At 57.9% G+C, this 21,556-nt stretch overlaps 1 protein-coding gene across 1 annotated transcript; it reads right to left on the bottom strand.

The window, feature by feature from the left end:
- Positions 1 to 6,927: 6,927 nt before the first annotated feature.
- On the bottom strand, positions 6,928 to 20,883 carry LOC135999568 (scavenger receptor cysteine-rich type 1 protein M130-like). The gene is made up of 14 exons (XM_065653133.1): positions 20,817 to 20,883; positions 19,525 to 19,839; positions 15,531 to 15,839; positions 12,773 to 13,087; positions 11,928 to 12,254; positions 11,528 to 11,842; positions 10,866 to 11,180; positions 10,422 to 10,472; positions 10,023 to 10,337; positions 9,571 to 9,606; positions 9,148 to 9,285; positions 8,238 to 8,333; positions 7,411 to 7,563; positions 6,928 to 7,181 (listed from the first exon to the last, which is right to left on the bottom strand). The coding sequence occupies exons 1-14, from the start codon at positions 20,881 to 20,883 to the stop codon at positions 6,928 to 6,930; spliced, it is 3,006 nt and encodes a 1,001-aa protein (XP_065509205.1).
- Between the last annotated feature and the right edge of the window lie 673 nt (positions 20,884 to 21,556).

Genomic DNA, 21,556 nt, shown 5'->3' with positions numbered 1-21,556 from the left:
AAAGGCATGTTGTGTACAGGGTGCTTGCAAGGCCTCAGCCATGGTGTCCTTCTGGGCAGAGTGGTGCTGATGGGGCTCGAGAAGTGCATGCTGGGAGGGAAGTTGACTGAACCATTAAGCCCAAATATCATGAGTGATAAAAATTCCTCCGTGCAACCAGTTGCTAGTGTCATCTCTCAGTGACCAGCACTTGGGGCAACGCTGTTGAACGTCTTTATTCTCCCCCTCTAAGATGTAACAGAGTGCACTTTCAGCGCCTTTGAGGATGACGCAAACCTGGATGGAGGCCTTGAGCAACCTCACCTGGTTGACCCTGCCCTGAGCAGGAGAGTGAGACAAGATGAGTGAGACAAGGGCTCTCTTCAAACCTGAGTTATTCTGTAATTTGAAAGAATTTTTGCCTTGGAGAGGTTTCTGGAGAGACAATAGGTAGAAGAATAGTAAAAAAAAAGTCAAAAGAGGAGATATAGAAGGTGTTAACAGAAATACAGCTGTTCCAGAGAAGAGTGCTTTTCATGCACATTGTTAGTAGGAAATCTATTTGATGGATTTGAACAAGGTGAGGAAGCCAGATGGGTGTCTACAGCCTGCAGGGTAAGAGGGGCAGGTGTAGGACTGCGTAGAACATGCTTCAGTCTTGGTCAGGTCCTGGCTAAGGAGGGGGATGGATGGGTGCTGGTATTATGAGGTCAGTTGTATCTCAGAAACTCATAATCCACTCAGAAGCGTGTGGCTGTGAAGGGGAATGTGGGGTCAGTTCTGTCTCTGGAGGTGACAGGCCAGCAGCAGGGACATGGCTGGGAAAGAATCTCTGCCAAGGTACCCACAGGTCTTATCCAGGAAGAAGCCTTGGAGATGCATTGTCATGTCCATCCCACCTGAGAACATGACGGGACAGCAGCAGGAACATGGTCGTGCCTGTCAGAGAAGCTGAAAGGCCAACAGCAGTCATGGGATTTAGAAGATCGTGGTGAAGTTACTTCTCTCTGGTCAGGTAAAAAACCACAAGAAGCCTAACAGGTTGGGTTCCCTGCATGAAGGGCAGTTTCTTAGATGGTCGTGCTCTCCTTGGAAGTGGGAAGAAGCAGGGAAGAGTCAGAAAGTGCAACTTGGGAGGTGAGGACTGGATATCAGGAGGAAGAAATGTGACTGGAAGGGCAGGGCTGTGGTGCAAGAAGTCACCCAGAGGGAGCTGGATCAGCCCATGGCTTTGTGTTCCAAAGAACAGCCAGTGAGGGTGCAGACACGTCAGTGAAGGGACAGAAATGCTGGGGTGAGAGCAGGTGGGGAAGCGAGATGGATGTCTACAGGCTGCAGGGAAAGAGGGGCAGGGATAGGACGGTGTAGAACAGCCTGTGATGGAAATGGCAAAGGGAGCTGGCAAGGCTGGAAGGGACCAACAGAACCCGGGTCTCTGTCCCCTTGGCCATGGCAGTTGTCTGTGCCACTGAGGCCTAGGAGAAGACATGTTGTCCTCATGGCACTGGGGCCTCGTTCCCTCCTTGCAGCCCCATGGGGAAGCTGGAAGTTGTTGTACCAGTGCTGTCCTTCCCTCGACCTTGCACACCCACATCCCACGGTCCCAGGAAGAGCCCTGAGCCGTGTGTGAGGGATAGGGTCCCCCTTCCCATTGCCTGGAGGTCATGGCTTCTCCTTTCTGCTTCAGAAAGCAAGCCAAGGGGTTTCTCAGCATCAGAGCTGAAGAAAAGACTAAAAGGAGACCTCATGGTGGCTACAGCTTCCTCACAAGGGGAGAAGGACGGGTAGGTACTGGTCTGTTGCATCTGGTGACCAATGAGAGAACCCAAGGGAATGGAAGATAGATGTGCCAGGGGAGATTTCGATTCGACATGAGGAAAAGGTTCTTCACCCAGGGTGTTCTGGAGAACTGGAACAGGCTCCCCAGGGAGGTGTCATGGCCCCAAGCCTGACAGTGTTCAAGAAGAGACTGGACAACGTCCTCAGACACATGGTGTGAACTGTGGGGTTGTGCTGTGCAGGGACAGGAACTGGACTCAATGATCCTGGTGGGTCTGTTCCAACTCCGGACATTCTAGGATTCTATGAAACACTAGGTCAAAAGTCCATGTTTTCATTGTACAGATGAGTTGTAAACATACACATCATGTCCATGTCCACTGTGTGCATGTGGTGAGATGAACCCAAGTGAGCACAAATGCTATCATCTTTTCCTTGGGATAGTGTTCAAGGTGTCTCTTCCAACCTGCATTATTGTAGGATTCCATGAATCTTTTCCTTGGAGAGCTCTTTCAAGACAGAATAGACAGAGAAAGAAGAAGAAAAAAAAAAAGAGGCAGAAGCAGAGATATAAAATGCAACAGTGTAAATACAGCAGCTCCTCTGAGGAACGTTTCTCCACTCAAACCCTTGATAGGAAATCTATTAGATGAATTTGATGAAAGCAGCTTAGTTTTATCTGCTCACACACTGGAGCACAAGGAGGGTGATGGCCGGGTACGATGTCATGTGCTCAGCTGTGTCTCAGGAACTCATAGTCCACTAGGAAGCCAATGGCTGTGGAGGGGACTGTGAGGTCACTTGTGCCTCTGCAGGGGATAGGCCAACAGCAGGAACATGGCTGGGAAAGGGACTGTGAGGTTACACATGTGAGACGAGCAATCGGGCCCAATCAGCATGATTTATGAAAGGCAAGTCCCACTTGACCAGCCTGATCTCCTTCTATGTCAAGGTGACCGGCTTAGCAGATGAGGGAAAGTCTGTCGTGGAGGAGTGAATCCGCCACACAGGCTGTGGATGTTATGTACTTAGACTTGAGTAAAGCCTTTTACACTGTATCCCATAGCATCTCCTGGAGAAGCTGCAGCTCATGGCCTGGATGGTGTATCTGCGATGGATAAAGAACTGGCTGGAGGGCTGGGCCCACAGAGTTGTGGTGAACGGAGCCAAATCCAGTTGTGGCCGGTCATGAGTGGTGTTCCCCAGGGCTCAGTATTGGGGCCAGTTTAATCTCTTTATCAATGATCTGGATGAGGGCATCGAGCGCACCCTCAGTATGTTTGCAGATGACACCAGGTTGGGTGGGAGTGTTGATCTGCTGGAGGGTAGGAAGGCTCTACAGACCGATATGGAGCTGCTGGTTCATTGGGCTGAGGTCAATTGTCTGAGGTGTAACAAGGCCAAGTGCCAGGGCCTGCCCTTGGGTCATAACAACCCCATGCAACACTACAGGCTTGAGGAAGTGTGGCTGGAAAGCTGCCTGGTGGAAAAACACCTGGGGGTGTTGATCGACAGCGACTGAACACGACCCAGCATGTGCCCAGGTGGCCAAAAAGGCCAATAGCCTCCTGGAGTGCACCAAGAATAGAGTAATGGGCAGAACGGGGGCAGCGATCATCCCCTTGTACTCAGCGCTGGTGAGGCCAGAAGTCGAATCCTCGGTTCAGTTTTGGGCCCCTCACTTTAGGAAAGACCCTGAGGTGCTGGAGTGAGTGCAGAGGAGGGGACAAGGCTGTTGAGAGCCTGGAGCACAAGTCTTCTGAGGAGGAGCTGAGGGACCTGGGGGTGTTTAGCCTGGAGAACAGGAGGCTGAGGGGAGACCTTTCCCTCTCTACAACTATCTGAAAAGAGGTTGTAGCATGAAGAGTGTTGGTGTTCTTCTGAGTAGCAAGTGATAGGATGAGAGGAAATGGCCTCAGGTTGTGCCAGAGAAGGTTCAGAATTGGTATTAGGAAGCATTTTTTCATGGAAAAGGTTGTGAAGCAGTGGAACAGGCTGCCCAGGGCAGTGGTTGAGTCACCATTCTCTGTTCCATAGCAGAGCTTCTAGGAGGATCTGTTCCATGATCTTCCCAGGCACAGGTAAGAGGCTGACAGGTCAGTAGTTTTCAGGGTCCTCCTTTCTACAGCAGAGGAGAGAAACACTGCCACCCTCAAAGGGTAGTGCTGTGGTACAAGAAATCATCCAGAAGGAGCATGAGATCAGTCCACCACCTTGTGTTTCGAGGAACAGAGCATGGGAGTGCAGACACATCAATGTATGGAAATACCAGGGTGAGAGCAAGGGGAGGAAGCGAGATGGGTGTCTACAGCCTGCAGGGAAAGAGAAGCAGCTGTGGGACAGTGTAGGACAACCTGTGGTGGAGATGGCAAAGGGCACTGGCAAGGCTGGATGTCACCAAGAGAACCCAAGTCTTTGTCCCCTTGGCTATGGCAATCATCTCTGCCACCAAGGCCTATGAGGAGCCATGTTGTCCTCAGGCACTGGGGGCACCTCATGGCCTCCTTGCACACCCCCAGGAAGGCTGGGAACTGTCACACCATTGTCCTTCACTCAGCATCACACAGCCCACATCCCCCTGCCCCAGGAAGAGCCCTGAGCAATGGGTGAGGGACAGGATCTGCCTTCCCAGGGGCTGGGGGTCAGGCCTTGGCCTCTCTGCTTCATCCAACAAAACCAGGCTTTTCTCAGCACCTCAGCTGCCTGCACATGACCCTTTGTTTATCTGCCATCATGGCCTCCAATTCTCTGCTCTAACGAGTCCCTGGGGAGGCTTTGCTGGTACTTGTCCTCGGTGGAACTCATTAATACTTCAAGGTACTTAGTACTTATTTCTTCTGACTTTGACTTCTGGAAAGGTTTCTGCAATCTTTTCTCAGCACCTGAGGTTCAAGGACTCAGCACCAAATGCACCATGGGGTTCATTACATTGAAGAAAGCTCTAAGAAACCATGTCTCTTATTGTAATTGTCTTCTAGTATTGTACAGTTAATTGGAGGGGTTGCCTATTGTAGTTTCGGAGAGTGATTTCAAAAACCTTCTAATAAAAATTACTTTTTTTTTTTTGTCAAAGGGTATAGCTTCTTTTTTTTCAGTGTGGAGAAGAGGTGATTGCAGCATTATCTGATATTGATCCAGGGTCTCTCCTAAGGAGGTCTGGACTGGTTGGAGAAGCTGTCCCTTGAGGTCTGACACTGTGTGGACAACCTTGCTCCTCACCTCCCCAACGCCATCATTTCTCTCATTGGCCACCTGGGACTTGCATCCCTTTTCCTTACACCAGACTTCTCCACTGCAGTCTGCAGCTGGATGTTCGGGGCAGAGCTGAAGTAGCTCAGCTGGGAGAGCATCAGACTGAAGATCTAAAGGCCCCTGGTTCATCCCTGGGCTTTGCAATGAATTTCTCCCTCTGACATTTGCGGAGCCCATCTGCCTTCTTCCATCCTACCCTGGCCCTCCTTGCACCTCCAGCTCTTGCCACAGCACTGCCCATGCCCTGTACCTGCAGATCTGTGGGTCAGAAGGAGCCTTCTTCTTGCACCACAAGTTCCCGCTTCTCCCTGGGCAGGAATCTCTATTCAGTGCTTTTTTGGGGTGATCTCCAGCTGTCCCTCCTTCTAATCAGCAATCAGGATCTCTGTTTTGTGAGGCCTCTGCAAAGACCCTGTCTCTCTCCTCTTTGTCATTCTCGATGGTGCACAGACTGCTCCCCTCATACACCTCCTTGCCTGGACCTCAGTTCCCAAACTGGAGCATCCTGAACACCGTCCCACCCAGTCCCAGGGCTGGGCACTCTCTGGAGCTGAGGTGTGAGTGGCAGCATCCTCTGTCTGGAGGTTTGTCACAGCTGGGCCTCTGATGTGCCAAGGACAGCTGGCAAAGCCGTGCTGAGCTTCGTCCCCTGGGGAGCGTGGGCACCGGTGTTGTTCAGTCACACGCTGTCCTGAGCAGAGTTTTGTGCCTCCCCACTTTGCCCTCCTGCTGCAATGTTTGATGAATCACAGACATCCTCTCTGGGCATCAGCAGAGAGATACAAGCACAGGGGAATCTGTCTGAGGCCCCACATGAACATCCCTCTGCATCAGTTCCTCCCTGCTGCCAGGGCACAGGTCAGGACAGAAATACCAGCAGTGGCTCCCCTGGGGTCTAGCTTGGAAGTCACCAGCTGTCACACTGGGACTCCCAAACAGCCCCAGCTCAACCACTGAATGTCATTTTTACTTTTACTTGCATTTCCTGAGCATTGCACAAGCTGCTGTGCTCTCCATCCTCTCAGCCCAGAGCCAGGGCTCACAGCACAAGTGTCTCAACTGTCCCCCATTTCCATACCCAAATATTCCAGGGAAGTTGGGTTTTGTTGTGACTGAGAACAACTGAGAGGAGAGGGACAGACTTTATGTCCAAGCAAAGTTACTGTCTTTTCAGCTTTGAGAATGAGCTTGAAAATGTTTGGCTGCAGAGGTAGTGCCTGCATGACTGTTACTGCTCCAAAAGAGTCCTTCTAGGTTCTTGCTGAGCAAGAACAGGAGAGTCATTGATGAAGACGGGCTTCGGGGACCCATGTGCCTCCTGACCATTGCGGGAGGAGATCTGTGGGCCATCATCACCTCTGGGGCCATCTGGAGTTTAAAGGGCACCTTGACCACCTTAGGGTTCACTTCTGCGGGGTCACAGCCCAGGACTTACCCTGATTGGCAGCTCTGTCATGGCCTCTGCGCTGTGGGACCAGCCTGGCCCAGGCAGGGCCTGGGGGAAAGAGCAGCTGGGAGATCTTGGGGTGAAGAAATGGGCACTGGGGTGCATCATGGCACCTATTAGAGAGACATTTTGACTAGAAACTGCCTGTGGCAAAGCGGGATGGGAACGTCTCTGTCAGCAGGATTATTCCACAGGGACCACGGGCTCTAGCAGCCCCACAACCTGACCCCAAACCTGCTGTCCCTGAGACAAACCCCTTCCCCACCGCCATGTCTTTGTTCTCTGCTGCCCCTGAACAAACTCAGGAAGATTTCCTGATGCCTGGGCAGACACAAACCAGCTCCCGGTCAAAGTCCACTGAGACTTTTAATAACAACAAATAGGATGCACAGTGTAAAAACGGGGAAAAATGGAGGAAACTCTGGGCTGTTTCTGCTGCCCATGGGCAAAGGGAGACAGTTCCCCAGTGCTCACGGCTCTCCCAGCTGCACAGACCTCTCCTCCCTCCCGGCTGCACCCACCTGCACAGCAGGGATGGGCTCTCCTGGCCGGGGGCTCAGGGATTGCTGTGCACCCAGCTCTGTCACAGCCTTTGTGTCCTCACAAGGATGTGCCAGAGAGATCTCTTCAGCATCATCATAGCCCATGCTCCCCGGGGACAGGGACGAGGTGTCTCCTTCAGCTCCAGGGACCCCGGCACTTCTCTGGGAGCACAGGCTGCCCCCTGCAAGCAGCAATGCAGGACATTGCAGTTCACCCCATGGGGTCTGTGCACCACCTTCCTCCCTGCTCCTCACCACATTCAGCTCCTTCTTCCACCCTTCAGTCCCTCCATGGGAAACTCATGGGGCAGGATTCCCCTTCCCAAGAGGTTTAGGTCTCAGTACAGCAGCAACTAGGGTGTGAGCAGGGATGGCACCCCAGGAACCAGCAGCGCTGAATTTCCCTCTCACCTCTGGGTGCATCCCTAGGTCCTGCTCCCTCCTCTGGCACCCTGGGCGTTTCCCAGGCTCCCTGTCCAGGGCCATCGTCCTCCTCAGGGTGAGAAACCTCCCTGGCATCATCATAGCCCTCTGCTGGGTCATCCCCATGCAGAACAAGAACATCTGAAAAGAGAGGGGAGCTGGTGACAGTGAGAAGATACATCCTGCAGAGCAGAGGATGGGAGGCACTGGTGTTGGCAGCAGCACAGGAGACCCTCATGTCCTCCCCATCTGACAGTGACACTCAGTGACACCTCTGTCCATCACTTGTCTGCAGGCAGATCAGCCCCTTCCTGCTTCATTACCTGGTGCTGATCCCAGACCATCCTCCTCCTCACGGTACCCAGGGTAGGGCTGCAGCTGGGTCAGGGACTGCTCTGAAGAGGAGCCTGGAGAAATGCGCAGCGGGTGTTATGGAGCGAGCCCACTGACGTGGCTCATGGCCAGCACTGCTGGGGAAGGGGGACCCACAGAGCTGGGGCTGCATGGGGAGAAGGGCTGGGAATTCACCCTGCTCCCCTGGGACAAGCTCTGTCTCAAAGGTGCTCCCAGAGCTGCCCCAGGACAGCTCATCCCTCACTGGTCAAGTGGGGTGCAGGGGCAGGAAGAGAGGGGCTGTCCAGCTGCGATCAGCAAAGCTGGTTGGGAGGCAGCTCCTCTCCTGGGCCCAGGACCTGGGTGCTCTCCCCACAGACCACACAGCCCCAGCACTGCAGGCACCATGGGCTGGGGGCTTCAGAGGATCAGCCCTGGGGTGGGGCCAGGGGAAAGGGTCCTGCAGATGTGCCCACACCCACCTGAGCGACCAAACCTCGCCTGCTTCTCCTGCACTGGGCTGTAACCGATCTCCTCATACACGGCCTCGGGGAAGAGCTCCTGGGCTGTCCTGGAGCCTGGGGACAGAGGCAGGGCTGGCACAGGGACAGGCAGAGAGGCGATGGGACGCCACTGTGCTCCCCCAGACCTGTTCCTTGGCCCAGCCCAGGACTGCTCCAACAGCACAGCCCCACTGTGCTGTCCAGGAACAGCTGCCACATCCCCAGTGAGGGCCACATCACTATGGAGATGATCTGGGGCAGCATCACACTCTTGGAGACAGTGCCCAAGCCCCTCTGGCCCCTGGGTCATCCCCCCTTGTCTGACCCCAGAGCAGCTCACATGTTTCCTCTCCACCTGGAGCTGACCCCTGTCTGCCCCATGAGTCCATAGTAGGGCCCCAGCCTTACCAAGGGCAGGCAGGGCTGAGCAGGGGGTCAGCCTGGGGCCTGACACCGTGGAGATGGGCCCTGCTGCTCTGTGTTCCTCCTGTCTTGTTGTTTGCCCCAGGGCACCCTCCAGCACTACCAAGAGCACTGCCAGCCTTGGCCATCTCCACCAGGATAACATCTCCTCCAGGATAACATCTCCCCAGGACAACATCTCCCACAGGATCACATCTCCCCAAGGATAACATTTCCCCCAGGATAACATCTTCCCTGGTCCTGCTCTGCCATTTCTCTCCTTGCCCCATCTCTTGCTCCCACCACCTCTGGGCTCTCTCCACCCCTTGCTGCTGGTGCCCGATGGCCAGACAGTCAATGAGGTGCGTGGAACAGGTGGCAGCACACAGTCTCATCCCCTCAGCTCTGCTTGTGCCCCTTACTGACCCCCCGCAGCACCCACAGCCCTTCCAGGAGGCATCACTGGGACCTCTGTGGAGGGACCCACCTCTGCGCCCAGCCCTGGCTCTGAGCACTTGCCCGGCCAGCAGGGCCAGGAGCAGGCAGAGAAGGGCCCCCAGGATGATGCAGATGATGACGGGCACTGAGATCCTCCCATTGAGAGTCGGACGGCCCCGGGTGGGATCTGCATGGGCAAGAACATGGAAGAACAGCACCAGCCTTGGGAGAGGTGGAGGCAGCACCAGTCCTGACCCCCATCACACAAGGCAGCAGGGAGTGGAGGGCACTGGGAGGGGAGTGATGGAGAAGCTTCCACCCTGCTGAGTGAATTACAGCCCTCCTCAACCCCCACACAAACACCCCAGCGCCTCCTGCTGGGAGTTTCACACTCCAGCAAGGAGCCCCTTCCACCCAACTGTAGGTCAGAGTCTGGCCCTGGATACCCAGCCCTGGTGGGAGGACAAGTTACCTGCTTGGGGTGGGGATGCTGCTGTCCTGGGTGCAGCTGCAGAGGAGGAAAAGGAGATCCGGGCTGAGAGGGTGGGAGTGCACGTACCAGGGAGCCTCCCCTCCAACACACCCATGTGTGTCTGTTGGTGTCCTTGACACATCCCAGCCAAATTGCCCCTCCTGTAATGCTAGAAAGGGACCCAGGACAGGGCCCGTGGCCTCTGCTCTGGGTGGCAGGCAGGGTGGCACAGGCAGCCCAGGGGATGGCCCTGGAGCTGCAGGGCCCCATGGGCAGTGGCCCAAGGACATCCAGTTCCACCGAGGCTGCTCCCTGCGTGGCACCAGGCTGCTGCACCCCACAGGAACATTCCTGCTCTCGGGAGCTCAGGGGCTGTGCCAGGACCAAGCGGGTGAAAGGCCTTCCCCAGCTCCCTGCCAATACCCGAGCAAGGGGTCCCAGCCCCAGCTCACCCGAGCAGCGCACGGCAGCATCTTCCTTATGCCGGCAAGCACGTCCGTCCCCAGGCCGGGCCCAGCAGTCCTGCAGAGACGACTCCGTCCCCCGGCACTCCACCCGCTCCAGCCAGATGGGGCCTTGCCCCACCCCAAAAGCAGCCTCACGCAGGGCAGACACCGCGGGGCCACAGCCCAGCTGCCTGCACGCCACCTGGGCATCCCGCATGTCCCAGGAGTCATCGCACACTGTCCCCCAGGAGCCGTGATGCCAGAGCTCCACTCTGCCCGAGCAACCGTCCTCGCCTCCCACGGCACGGATCTTCTCCCTGTCTGGAGAAGGCAAAGAGCTCCCATGGCACTCAGACAGCAGAGCCCTGCCAGGCAAGCGGAGCACACAGAGGAGCAGCTCCCTACCTGTGCAGCTGGTGGAGTTGGGGCACGGGGCCAATGGCTCTGGGGGCATTTCTGGGCGTCTCCCTGAAGAAGGAAACACTGTGGTGAAGGGGCTGGCTCGGGGATTGTGCAGAAGAGAGCGGGGCTGAGCTCTGCTCGTGCCTGTGTGTGCCATCTTGGTCACAGAGCAGCAGGGGGTGTCCATGGAGGGGAGGCTCCTCTGAACCCCATCTGGTCTCTGCTGAGACCTCACTTGCAGATGTCACTGCCTCCCCCAGGCACTGCTGGGTGGCAACTGCTGCTGGACGTGTGGGGCTCTGAGAGCTGTGGTCACGTTTGTGCCACCAGCAGCAGAAGAGTCTGACATGGAAATGAAAACCCCTCCAAGCTCTTTCTCTTCATTTGGCTGTGCCCAGAGGGGAGCAGAAGCTGGGGTGACACCGGACCCGAGTGGCTCAGAATTACCATTGCAGGTGATGTAGGTCTCATCTCGCAGGTCATCGCATGACTGTGGGTCCCAGGGAGCAGAGGGACACTGCCAAAAAGAGTTGTTTTTCTCCCCACACTGCACGTAATCCAGCCAGGCAGGGCCAGACACCCTGCCATAGGGCAGTCCTGTTTCCAGGGATCCTCCATCCCCACAGCCCAGCTCCTTGCATGCCAGTGACACCGTGTCAGGAGTCATCGAGTTGGAGCAAACACTCCCCCACGTCCCGTTGTAGAAAACCTGCAGGCGCCCGGAGCAGCCGTCACTGTTCTCCAGCCTCAGGGCCACGAACTCTGGGAGGAAAGGCAGCAAGAGGAACAGGCTGGTCTGGGGCTGTGGGAGCCAGGACGCCTCTGCGCTCCCCAGGCCCCCAGGCAGGCAGGGCAGGGCCAGCAAGTCCCCCTTGCAGCCAGGGCAGAGAGAAGTCCCTGATGGACACACAGCCCTGCTCTCCCCACTCACCCTGGGGGACAGCTGAGCTCCCCAGGGACCCCAGTGGGACTGAGGGCACCCGTGCATGGGTGTCCATAGGCCGGGCTCAGGCAGGGGCTCAGCCAGGGACAGCCTTGGCCATGCCCGGCTTTCCCTGCATCCCAGCCTCTCCAAGAGCCAGGATCCCAGCACATCTCTCAGCACAGACCTGAGCAGATGACGCCCCCGTCCTCTTTGTGCCCGCAGTCGTGCTGCCCCCAGGGCCCGGCAGCGCAGTCCCAGAGAGCAGCTTCGGACCCAGAGCAGTTCACACCATCCAGCCAGATCTTCCCAGAGCCTTCCCCGAACCGAGCGGAGCCGGCCGCCTCCACCGGCCCTCCACAGCCCAGCTGGTGGCAAACGACGGCGGCATCAGACAGGTCCCAGCCATCGTCACAGACGGTCCCCCAGCTGCCCTGGTAGTAGATCTCCACTCTCCCTGCGCAGCGCCCGGACCCATTCACCAGCCGGACCCGCCGGCTCCCTGCAGTGGGGAGAAACCCCAGGTGCTGTCAGGGGGTGGCTGCCCCCCCACTCCATCATCTGGGGGCTCGTACAGCACCGCTCACCCCAGCAAATGACTCCCACGTCCTCCACAACCCCTCCCAACAGCAAACTCCCGGGCAGGGAGGTGTTGCAGAGGGTCAGGCTGGCCTCGTGCCCTGCGCACCGGACCCCTCGCAGCCCCACGGGGCCCGTCCCTCGCTCAGGCTTTGGGGGGTTGTAGGCTTTTTCTGCCTCTCCACACCGCAGCTGCCGGCACACCACGCTGGCCTCCTGCACGTCCCACTGGTCGTCCAGGACTCTGCCCCACGTCCCGCGCTGGAAGATCTCCACTCGCCCGTCGCACCGGCTCCCTCCGCCCACCAGCTGCAGGGACGCAGAGTCAGCTGGGCCTGGGGACAGCAGAGGAGCCACAACCATCAGCGGCACCGGGCAGCACGGCAGCCTCCAGGGAGGAGGGCAAGGGGGGATTGTCTGACCAGACAGGACAAGATTGAGCCCTGTGCTGACGAGAAGCCAGGGCAAAGCCCAGGCCCTGTCTGCAGCTCACACCCAGGTCTGCTGCTGCTGGGTGGTGGGATGAGGCTCTGCAGGGCTCTCTGTGGGGATGGGATATGGCTGTCTGCAGCCACAGGGATGGAGCAGAGCCCCACGGACCTGTCCTGGGCTCATCCTATGGAACACAGGCCTGGCAGTGGTGCTGGGGCCTGAGGCGCTGCCCTGGGGACAGGTGTCTGCCTCTGTTCAGACCTCAGCTCTCCCAGAGCAGAGCGGTCAGTCTGACCAGGGAAAGCCCCCCAGGGATCCTCCAGGGAGAAATTCAGCCTGGCGCTGCCATGGGACCCAGCTTTGGGTGGCCATGTCTCCCACAAAGGAAATGGAGCTAATGCACCATTTTCCCAGCACTCACCTGAGCAAATGACAGCAGCATTGTTCCCGTGGGAGCATGGGGAGGCCCCCAGGGTGGTCACTGGGCACTGTCCCAGGTGGGCTTCAGTCCCGTCACAGTGGAATGAGTCTCTCCAGACAGGGCCAGTTTCTCTCCCAAAATACTCTCCTCCAGGAATGGACTCAGCAAACCCACAGTTGAGTTGACGACAGAGAACATGGGCATCTGAGAGATCCCAGCGGGAGGCACAGAGGGTCCCCCAGGTCCCCAGCACCTGGACCTCCACCCTCCCTGCACACGCTGTGCTGCCGTTCACCAGCCTGAACGCTGTGTACTCTGGGGACAGAGGAGGAGAGAGGGTGGGTTGGTGCTTTTGTAGGCTTGGTAGTCAGCGGAGAGTCCAAAGGGACAGATGCCTTTCTTCTCCTTGTGCACGGTTTTTGTGTTGGTGACGGTGCAATGATCCCTCCTGTCCTACACCCACCCAGCCTGGTTCTTGCTCTGTTCGCAAGCCCTGGCACAGCCCCAGTGTTCAACACCCCACCCTTTGTCCTTACGTGTGCAGCTGACAGCAGCGCTGTTCATCTGAGTGCAGGCCTGGTCCCAAGAGGGCCCCGTGGGGCAGGAGGACAGGAAGGACTCATTCCCCACACACTGCAGCTCTCCATCCCACATGGGACCAACCCCTTCTCCAAAGTGACCTCCTCCAGACACAGGCAGGGCCACGCCGCACTGCAGCTCCCTGCAGACCACCTCAGCAGCTTTGGGGCCAAAGTGGGAATCCCAAACAGTTTTCCACTGGTCCCCATCACGGATCTCCACACGTCCTGAGCAGCGGCTCTTCCATCCTACCAGACGGACAAATCCTGGAAAAAAACCAACCAAACAACCTGGGAGTTCCCAGAGCCCTCTGGCAGTTACATGCCCACGTCCCACATCACCTCCAAGCAAGCCATGGCCAAAGTGCCCATTCCACATCCCAGAGGAAGCTTTTTGGGGAGTCTTGGTGACACAAAACCATCCAAAACTCTTCCTCCCCTTGTCTACACCACCACAGCACTTGAGGTGTGTATCTGCCACACACTCACAGCCACAGGTGCTGCTCACACAAAGGGATCCCACACAAGGTCCTCTGCGCTGCCCAGCATGGTCTCCCCAGCACCGCAGCCGTGTGAGCAGTTGGGGTCCAGGAGAACTGGCCCAGATGATGATAAGCTACAGCTGCTCAGCTCCTGCAGAGCTTGGGCCAGGCAGGACCATCATCACCTGGGTACAAACAGAAGCTCACTCTGATCCCAGGGGTGTTCCTGGGGTGTTGGGAGGTTCCTTTTAGGTGGGAGATGTCCCAGAGCACAGAAATGGAGCAGCTGTTATCATGGCTGGCGCTCTCCAGAGCCCTCCCCTGCCTGCTCGAGGGGGATGTTCTCATCCAGGGACACCGTGCTCTGCCCAGGGGTGCACAGGTCCCAGGCCAATGGCCAGGCAGGGGACAGGAGACCCGCATGTCCCCCTGGCCTCACGCTGCCTCAGAGGGTGACAGCAGCACGGACGAGAGTCAGTAAGTGCTGGCAAAGACCCTGTTTCATGGGTCAGTGTGGGGAGCTGTGGGCAGGCAGGAGGGGTTGGGCAGCTGGTCAGCACTTCCTGCGTGGGGTCCTGTCCCCACAGGTCTGTCACAGCTTTCCCCAGGGACCAGTTACACCAGCAATGACAGCCCCAGCTCAGGAGCATGATTGGCGACATTGGGCCCAGATCCAACATGTTTGTTGCACCCTGTGGCACAGCCGGGTCCCCTCCCCCATCCCAGCCCCAAGGTGGGAACGGGCTGACCTCTTACCTGAACATGTCACTCCAGCATCGAGACTGTGCTCACAGTTATGTTCACCCCATCCTGCATGTTTGCAGTCAGACAGGGCAGATTCGGTTCCATTACAGCCGACATCATCCATCCAAATGGGGCCAGATCCTGCCCCAAAGTGTCCGTACTGAGGAGCTCCAACAGCAGACCCACAGCCCAGCTGCTTACAAACCACTGCTGCATCGTTCATGTCCCAGTAGTCACCACACACAGTCCCCCACTGTTCATGCTGTTTCACCTCCACTCTCCCAGCACAGCGCCTGACGCCGTCCGCCAGCCTCACCTCTGCAGAACCTTCAAACACTGACACAGGACCAGTCAGAACAGCATCAAGCCCCAGCACTGTGGGTGTCAGGGTGGGAGCCCCCTCCCCTCCAGACTGTCCCCAATATGGTGCAGAGGTCCCTTGTAGCCCCATGGGCTGGGCAAGACTGGGGTGCCCACCTCCAGTCCTGTTGGGTCATTTATGGCCCCAAACTTTTCAGCACTTCCTTCTACCCTAACAGACCCTTCAACCTGACCCTGGCTCACACCCACCGAGAGCACCCACTCCACCCCAGCCAGCACCCTGGGAAGAGATCTGTCCCCAGGGATCCACAAGCACCGGCTGCTGCTTCTCCCAGGGCCCCCAGCTCCAATGGACCATAGTCCGCCCTGGGCACCTCCAACATCATCATCTCAGGCCTTTGTGTATCCGCTGTGGAGCAACATGTTGATCCCAGGGAGCCCTCCCAGCCCATGGCTCCTCTTTGTCCTTGGGCGTCAGCCCAGCCCTGCCCTTCTCTATGATCCCAGGAAGGTCACATCTCTGCCAGCCTGTGGGAACAGATGCCCCAGTTCCCTTGTCTCCACAATCACAAACTGTCCCCTCCTCAGGCTGGAGCTCACCCCGGTGTTCACCACCCCACCCTGAGTCCTTACGTGTGCAGCTGACAGCAGCGCTGTTCATCTGGGTGCAGGCCTGGTCCCGGGAGGACCCCATGGGGCAGGAGGACAGGAGGGACTCATTCCCCACACACTGCAGCTCTCCATCCCACATGGGACCAACCCCTTCTCCAAAGTGTCCTCCTCCAGACACAGGCAGGGCCACGCCGCACTGCAGCTCCCTGCAGACCACCTCAGCAGCTTTGGGGCCAAAGTGGGAATCACAAACAGTTTTCCACTGGTCCCCATCATGGATCTCCACACGTCCTGAGCAGCGGCTCTTCCCTTCCACCAGACGGACAAATCCTGGAAAAAAAACCACCAAAACACCTGGGAGTTCCCAGAGCCCTCTGGCAGTTAAATGCCCATGTCCCATATCGCCTCCGGGCAAGCCATGGCCAAACTGCCTATTGCACATCCCAGAGGAAGCTGTTGGGGAAGGGCTGGTGCCAGAAACACATGCAAGACTCCTCCTCCCCTTGTCTACACCACCAGAGCACTTGAGGTGTGTGTCTGCCACACACTCACAGCCACAGGTGCTGCTCACACAAAGGGCTCCCACACAAGCTCCTCTGTGCTGCCTGGCACGGTCCCCCCAGCACCACAGCCGTGTGAGCAGTTGGGGTCCAGGAGAACTGGCCCAGATGATGATGAAGCTGCAGCTGCTCAGCCCCTGCAGAGCTTGGGCCAGGCAGGACCATCATCATCTGGGTGCAACCAGAAACGCACTCTGTTCCCAGGGGTGTTCCTGAGTGTTGGGAGGTTCCTTTTAGGTGGGAGATATCCCAGAGCACAGAAATGGAGCAGCTCTTATCATGGCTGGCGCTCTCCAGAGCCCTCCCCTGCCTGCTCCAGGGGGATGTTCTCATCCAGGGACACCGTGCTCTGCCCAGGGGTGCACAGGTCCCAGGCCAATGGCCAGGCAGGGGACAGGAGACCCGCATGTCCCCCTGGCCTCACGCTGCCTCAGAGGGTGACAGCAGCACGGACGATAGTCAGTAAGTGCTGGCAGAGACCCTGTTTCATGGGTCAGTGTGGGGAGCTGTGGGCAGGCAGGAGGGGTTGGGCAGCTGGTCAGTGCTGCCTGCATGGGATCCTGTCCCCACAGGGCTGTTACAGCCCTGTGCAATGTCTCAGGACCAGCCCGTGCATGCAGTGATGCAGAAGAAGCAGCCAGAGTCAAGCAGCTCTCAAGGTCCTAAAGCCTCACATATCGGGACCACACAGCCGAGCCCTGGGGTTGGGCAGCGAGGGGCCGTGTGCCGCCTGCTCCTCTGCCCAGGGCCCAGCGCTCGTGCTCTCCATCAAGAAAATTCCTGAAAAGTGTGCCCTCATCAAGATTCGCATGTCCCTGAGGGAGAACATCCCAGCGTGACCAGCCATCTCATGCTCTTCCTCCAAGGTGTGGGGTGCCAGCATGTTCCCTCTTGGTGTTTCCAGCTCAGGGATCCTCAGCCTTGTTGGCTGGGATCTGGCAGAATGAGTGGGAACCGACAGACACCAGCAGACACCCCAGGGCAGGATGGAGGATTCATGTGCAGCCCAAGACACCAACTGAGGTCGGGCAGAGGCACTGTGGCAGGGTTAGTTCACCGTGGGGTAGGTTCCTTCTGGGCTTTCCCAGGGACTGGGAACATGAGAAATGACAGTCCCAGTTCAGCAGTTGGACCAGCATCACTGGCACGTTCTCTGGCTTATGCTTTTTGTTCCCTGAGGACACAGCCAGGTCCCTTCCCCCATCCCAGCCCCAAAGGTGGGAACAGATTGACTTCTTACCTGAACACGTCACTCCAGAATCGAGATCGTGATCACAGTCATGTTCACCCCATTCTGCATGTTTGCAGTCAGACAGGGCAGATTCGGTTCCATTACAGCCAACATAACTCATCCAAATGGGGCCAGATCCTGCCCCAAAGTGTCCGTACTGAGGAGCTCCAACAGCAGACCCACAGCCCAGCTGCTTACAAACCACTGCTGCATCATTCATGCTCCAGTAGTGACCACACACAGTCCCCCACTGTTCATGGGGTTTCACCTCCACTCTCCCAGCACAGCGCCTGCCGCCATCTGCCAGCCTCACCTCCACAGCACCTTCAAACACTGACACAGGACCAGTCAGATCAGCGTCAAGCCGCAGCACTGTGGGTGTCAGGGTGGGAGTCCCCTCCCCTCCAGACTGTCCCCAATATGGTGCAGACGTCCCTTGTAGCCCCATGGGTTGTGCAAGGCTGGAGTGAAGAGCTCTGCTGGGTCATTTGTGACCCCAGAGATTTCAGCACTTCCTTCTACCCTAACAGACCCTTCAACCTGCCCCTGGCTCACACCCACCAAGAGCACCCACTCCACCCCAGCCAGCACCCTGACAAGAGACCTGTCTCCAAGGATCCCCAAGCACAGGCTGCTGCTTCTCCCAGGGCCCCCAGCTCCAATGGACCACAGTCCGCCCTGGGCACCTCCCACATCATCATCTCAGGCCTTTGTGTATCCGCTGTGGAGCAACACGTTGATCCCAGGGAGCCCTCCCAGCCCATGGCCCCTCTTTGTCCTTGGGCGTCAGCCCAGCCCTGCCCTTCTCTATGATCCCAGGAACGTCACATCTCTGCCAGCCTGTGGGAACAGATGCCCCAGTTCCCTTGTCTCCACAAGCACCAACTGTCCCCTCCTCAGGCTGGAGCTCACCCCAGTGTTCAACACCCCACCCCAAGTCCTTACGTGTGCAGCTGACAGCAGCACTGTTCATCTGGGTGCAGGCCTGGTCCCAAGAGGGCCCCGTGGGGCAGGAGGACAGGAAGGACTCATTCCCCACACACTGCAGCTCTCCATCCCACATGGGACCAACCCCTTCTCCAAAGTGACCTCCTCCAGACACAGGCAGGGCCACGCCGCACTGCAGCTCCCTGCAGACCACCTCAGCAGCTTTGGGGCCAAAGTGGGAATCACAAACAGTTTTCCACTGGTCCCCATCACAGATCTCCACACGTCCTGAGCAGCGGCTCTTCCCTCCCACCAGACGGAAAAATCCTGGAAAAAAACCAGTAACAACATGGGAGTTCCCAGAGCCCTCTGGCAGTTACATGCCCATGTCCCATATCACCTCTGAGCAAGCCGTGGCCAAACTGCCTATTGCACATCCCAGAGGAAGCTGTTGGGGAAGGGCTGGTGCCAGAAACACATGCAAGACTCCTCCTCCCCTTGTCTACACCACCAGAGCACCCGAGGTGTGTGTCTGCCACACACTCACAGCCACAGGTGCTGCTCACACAAAGGGCTCCCACACAAGGTTCTCTGTGCTGCGAGCACAGTACCCCCAGCACCGCAGCCGTGTGAGCAGTTGGGGTCCAGGAGAACTGGCCCAGATGATGATGAAGCTGCAGCTGCTCAGCCCCTGCAGAGCTTGGGCCAGGCAGGACCATCATCACCTGGATGCAACCAGAATCACACTCTGCTCCCAGGGGTGTTCCTGAGTGTTGGGAGGTTCCTTTTAGGTGGGAAATGTCCGAGAGCACAGATATGGAGCAACTGCTGTCATGGCTGGTGCCTGTCCAGAGCCCTCCCCTGCCTGCTCCAGGGGGATGTTCTCATCCAGGGACACCGTGCTCTGCCCAGGGGTGCACAGGTCCCAGGCCAATGGCCAGGCAGGGGACAGGAGACCCACATGTCCCCCTGGCCTCACGCTGCTTCAGAGGATGACAGCAGCACAGACGAGAGTCAGTAAGTGCTGGCAAAGACCCTGTTTCATGGGTCAGTGTGGGGAGCTGTGGGCAGGCAGGAGGGGTTGGGCAGCTTGTCAGCGCTGCCTGCATGGGGTCCTGTCCCCACAGGTCTGTCACAGCTTTCCCCAGGGACCAGTTACACTAGCAATGACAGTCCCCGTTCAACAGCATGATTGGCCACACTCGGCCGAGGTCCAGCATGTTTGTTGCTCCTTATGGCACAGCCAGGTCCCTTCCTGCATCCCAGCCCCAAAGGTGGGAACACGCTGACCCCTTACCTGAACACATCACTCCAGCATCCTCAGAATGATCACAGTTATCTTCACCCCATCCTGCATGTTTGCAATCAGCTAGGGTAGATTCAGTGCCGTTACAGCCGACATTATCCATCCAAATGGGGCCAGATCCTGCCCCAAAGTGTCCGTACTGAGGAGCTCCAACAGCAGACCCACAGCCCAGCTGCTTACAAACCACTGCTGCATCGTTCATGCTCCAGTAGTCATCACACACAGTTCCCCACTGTCCCTGGTGTTTCACCTCCACTCTCCCAGCACAGCGCCTGCCGCCATCCGCCAGCCTCACCTCCACAGCACCTTCAAACACCAACACGGGATGAGTCAGGAGAGCACCGAGCCCCAGTGCTGCAGGTCTGGGGGAACCTCCTGTCTGAGCTGTGTCAGAGGAACCAGGGTGGGAGCCCCCTCCCCTCCAGGCTGTCCCCAGAGCAGTGTGAGGGTCCCTTCTGTCCCCTCAGCTGCACAAGGCTGGGGGTACCCACGTCCAGCACTGCTGGGTCATGCTCCATCCCACCACACAAGGCACCTCTTCCCACCCCAAAGGCCACCTGCCCCCCACCCATGCCCACCCACACACTGCCCAGCCCTGCACTGGGCAGCAGCTGTCCCCAGACCAGCACCCCCTGAACAGCCCTGTATACCCAGGGCTGCAGCTTCCCCTGCAAACCACCTGCCCCAGCACCATCCAAACCCGGCCCAGCCCCAGGGCCTTCCCTGTTCCCACTGAGACCATCCACAGGACCACACATCCCCTCCTCTCCTGGTGTCAGCCCAGCCCCTGCACTGGGCCAGGCCCCCCAGGAAGGATGTCTCCCTACTGCAGATGTCCCCATCCTCTTCTCTCTGCAGGGCACAAACTGCCCCCGTGGGGTCAGGGCTACCCTGGAACAAGGGGTGCTGAGCAGCACACAAACCCTCTGGGGCACCCCAGAGGTTGGCAGTGGCCTGGGGATCTCTGGGTGCTGCCATCACCAGTGAGGCCACCACTGGCTCCAGAGGCAGAGTGCTGGGAACAAGGGGGCCCAAAATGGTACCCCAGGACAGGGTATCTGTGAATCCAGCCAGGCACAGGCTGCCCTGAACACTGGAGCCATGGAAAAGGAGATTCTCCCACCAAGACAGGCACAGGGAAGGGCACAGGCTCCATGGATCTGAGCACCTTCTGCCCCTTGTCTCAGCAGCACCTGCAAAGAAACCCCATTCCCAGACAGATCCCCATGACCACACTGGTACCCGCTGGCCCTGGGCGGTGGGACAAGGGAGTCAGCACTTACCCCTGCACAGCTGGACCCAGAGGAGCAGCCACAGCGTCTGAGGGGACAGGAGTCCCTCAGTGCCCATCCTGAGCCTCCTGCCCTGATGGCGCATCCCTCTGTGCCGCACTCCCTGCCACAGCTCCAGGGACTCGTGGGAATAATGATGACGGGAGGGCAATATATCTCTGCAGATGTCCCCCAGCTACAGGAGGAGCCAATCGAAGCAGCAGCACCTTTTTAGACATTATCGGGAGCTATCTCCCCTCCGACACAGCCCAGTCCTCCAATGAACTTCTCCAGCGCCATTCATGACCATATATGAGGGACGGCTCCGCTGCAGGTGTCACATCACTGTGCTGGTGGAACGTCACAGGACAGGGCTGGTTGTAGTGGGGCAAACAATTTTTTACTCCTTGAGCCCTGTGGTGGGGACGAGGAGCACCGAGCATGTCCTGTGACAGACTATCCAAGAGCTCGAGGTAGAGAGCGTCCAAACACTCCTGTGCTATAAGACCCATGGGGCTGCCACTGCACCGGGGCTGTGTCAGGAAGGGAAGGAAACAGCCCCTGTGACAGTCCCCACTGTGCTGGGAGCAGCAGCTGGGAAAGGGCCTTAGCCCAGGGCAGAGCCCCATCCCAGGAGCGCTGGCTCACCCACCGCTCCCTGGAGAGCCCACGGAAGGTCCCTCGCAGGAGCTGGAGCTGGGACACGTCCCTGTCCTGGCAGCAGACGTGCAGCCCAGGGGCTCAGACGCGTC

The sequence above is a fragment of the Caloenas nicobarica genome, chromosome 29, assembly GCF_036013445.1.
Source record: "Caloenas nicobarica isolate bCalNic1 chromosome 29, bCalNic1.hap1, whole genome shotgun sequence".
NCBI lineage: Eukaryota > Metazoa > Chordata > Aves > Columbiformes > Columbidae > Caloenas > Caloenas nicobarica.
The sequence above is the reverse complement of the archived record's forward strand: the minus strand, read 5'-3'. Positions and strand labels throughout refer to the sequence as shown.

Bases quoted from the DNA above. Each gene is read 5' to 3' on its own strand.
- LOC135999568 (XM_065653133.1), bottom strand. From the start codon at position 20,883: ATGGGCACTGAGGGACTCCTGTCCCCTCAGACGCTGTGGCTGCTCCTC. The intron at 15,840-19,524 runs GTAAGGGGTCAG...TTTTTTTTCCAG, and splicing joins TGCTGGAGTGATGTGTTCAG to GATTTGTCCGTCTGGTGGAA. The intron at 8,334-9,147 runs GTGGGTCCCTCC...CTCTGTCCCCAG, and splicing joins AGCCAGGGCTGGGCGCAGAG to GCTCCAGGACAGCCCAGGAG.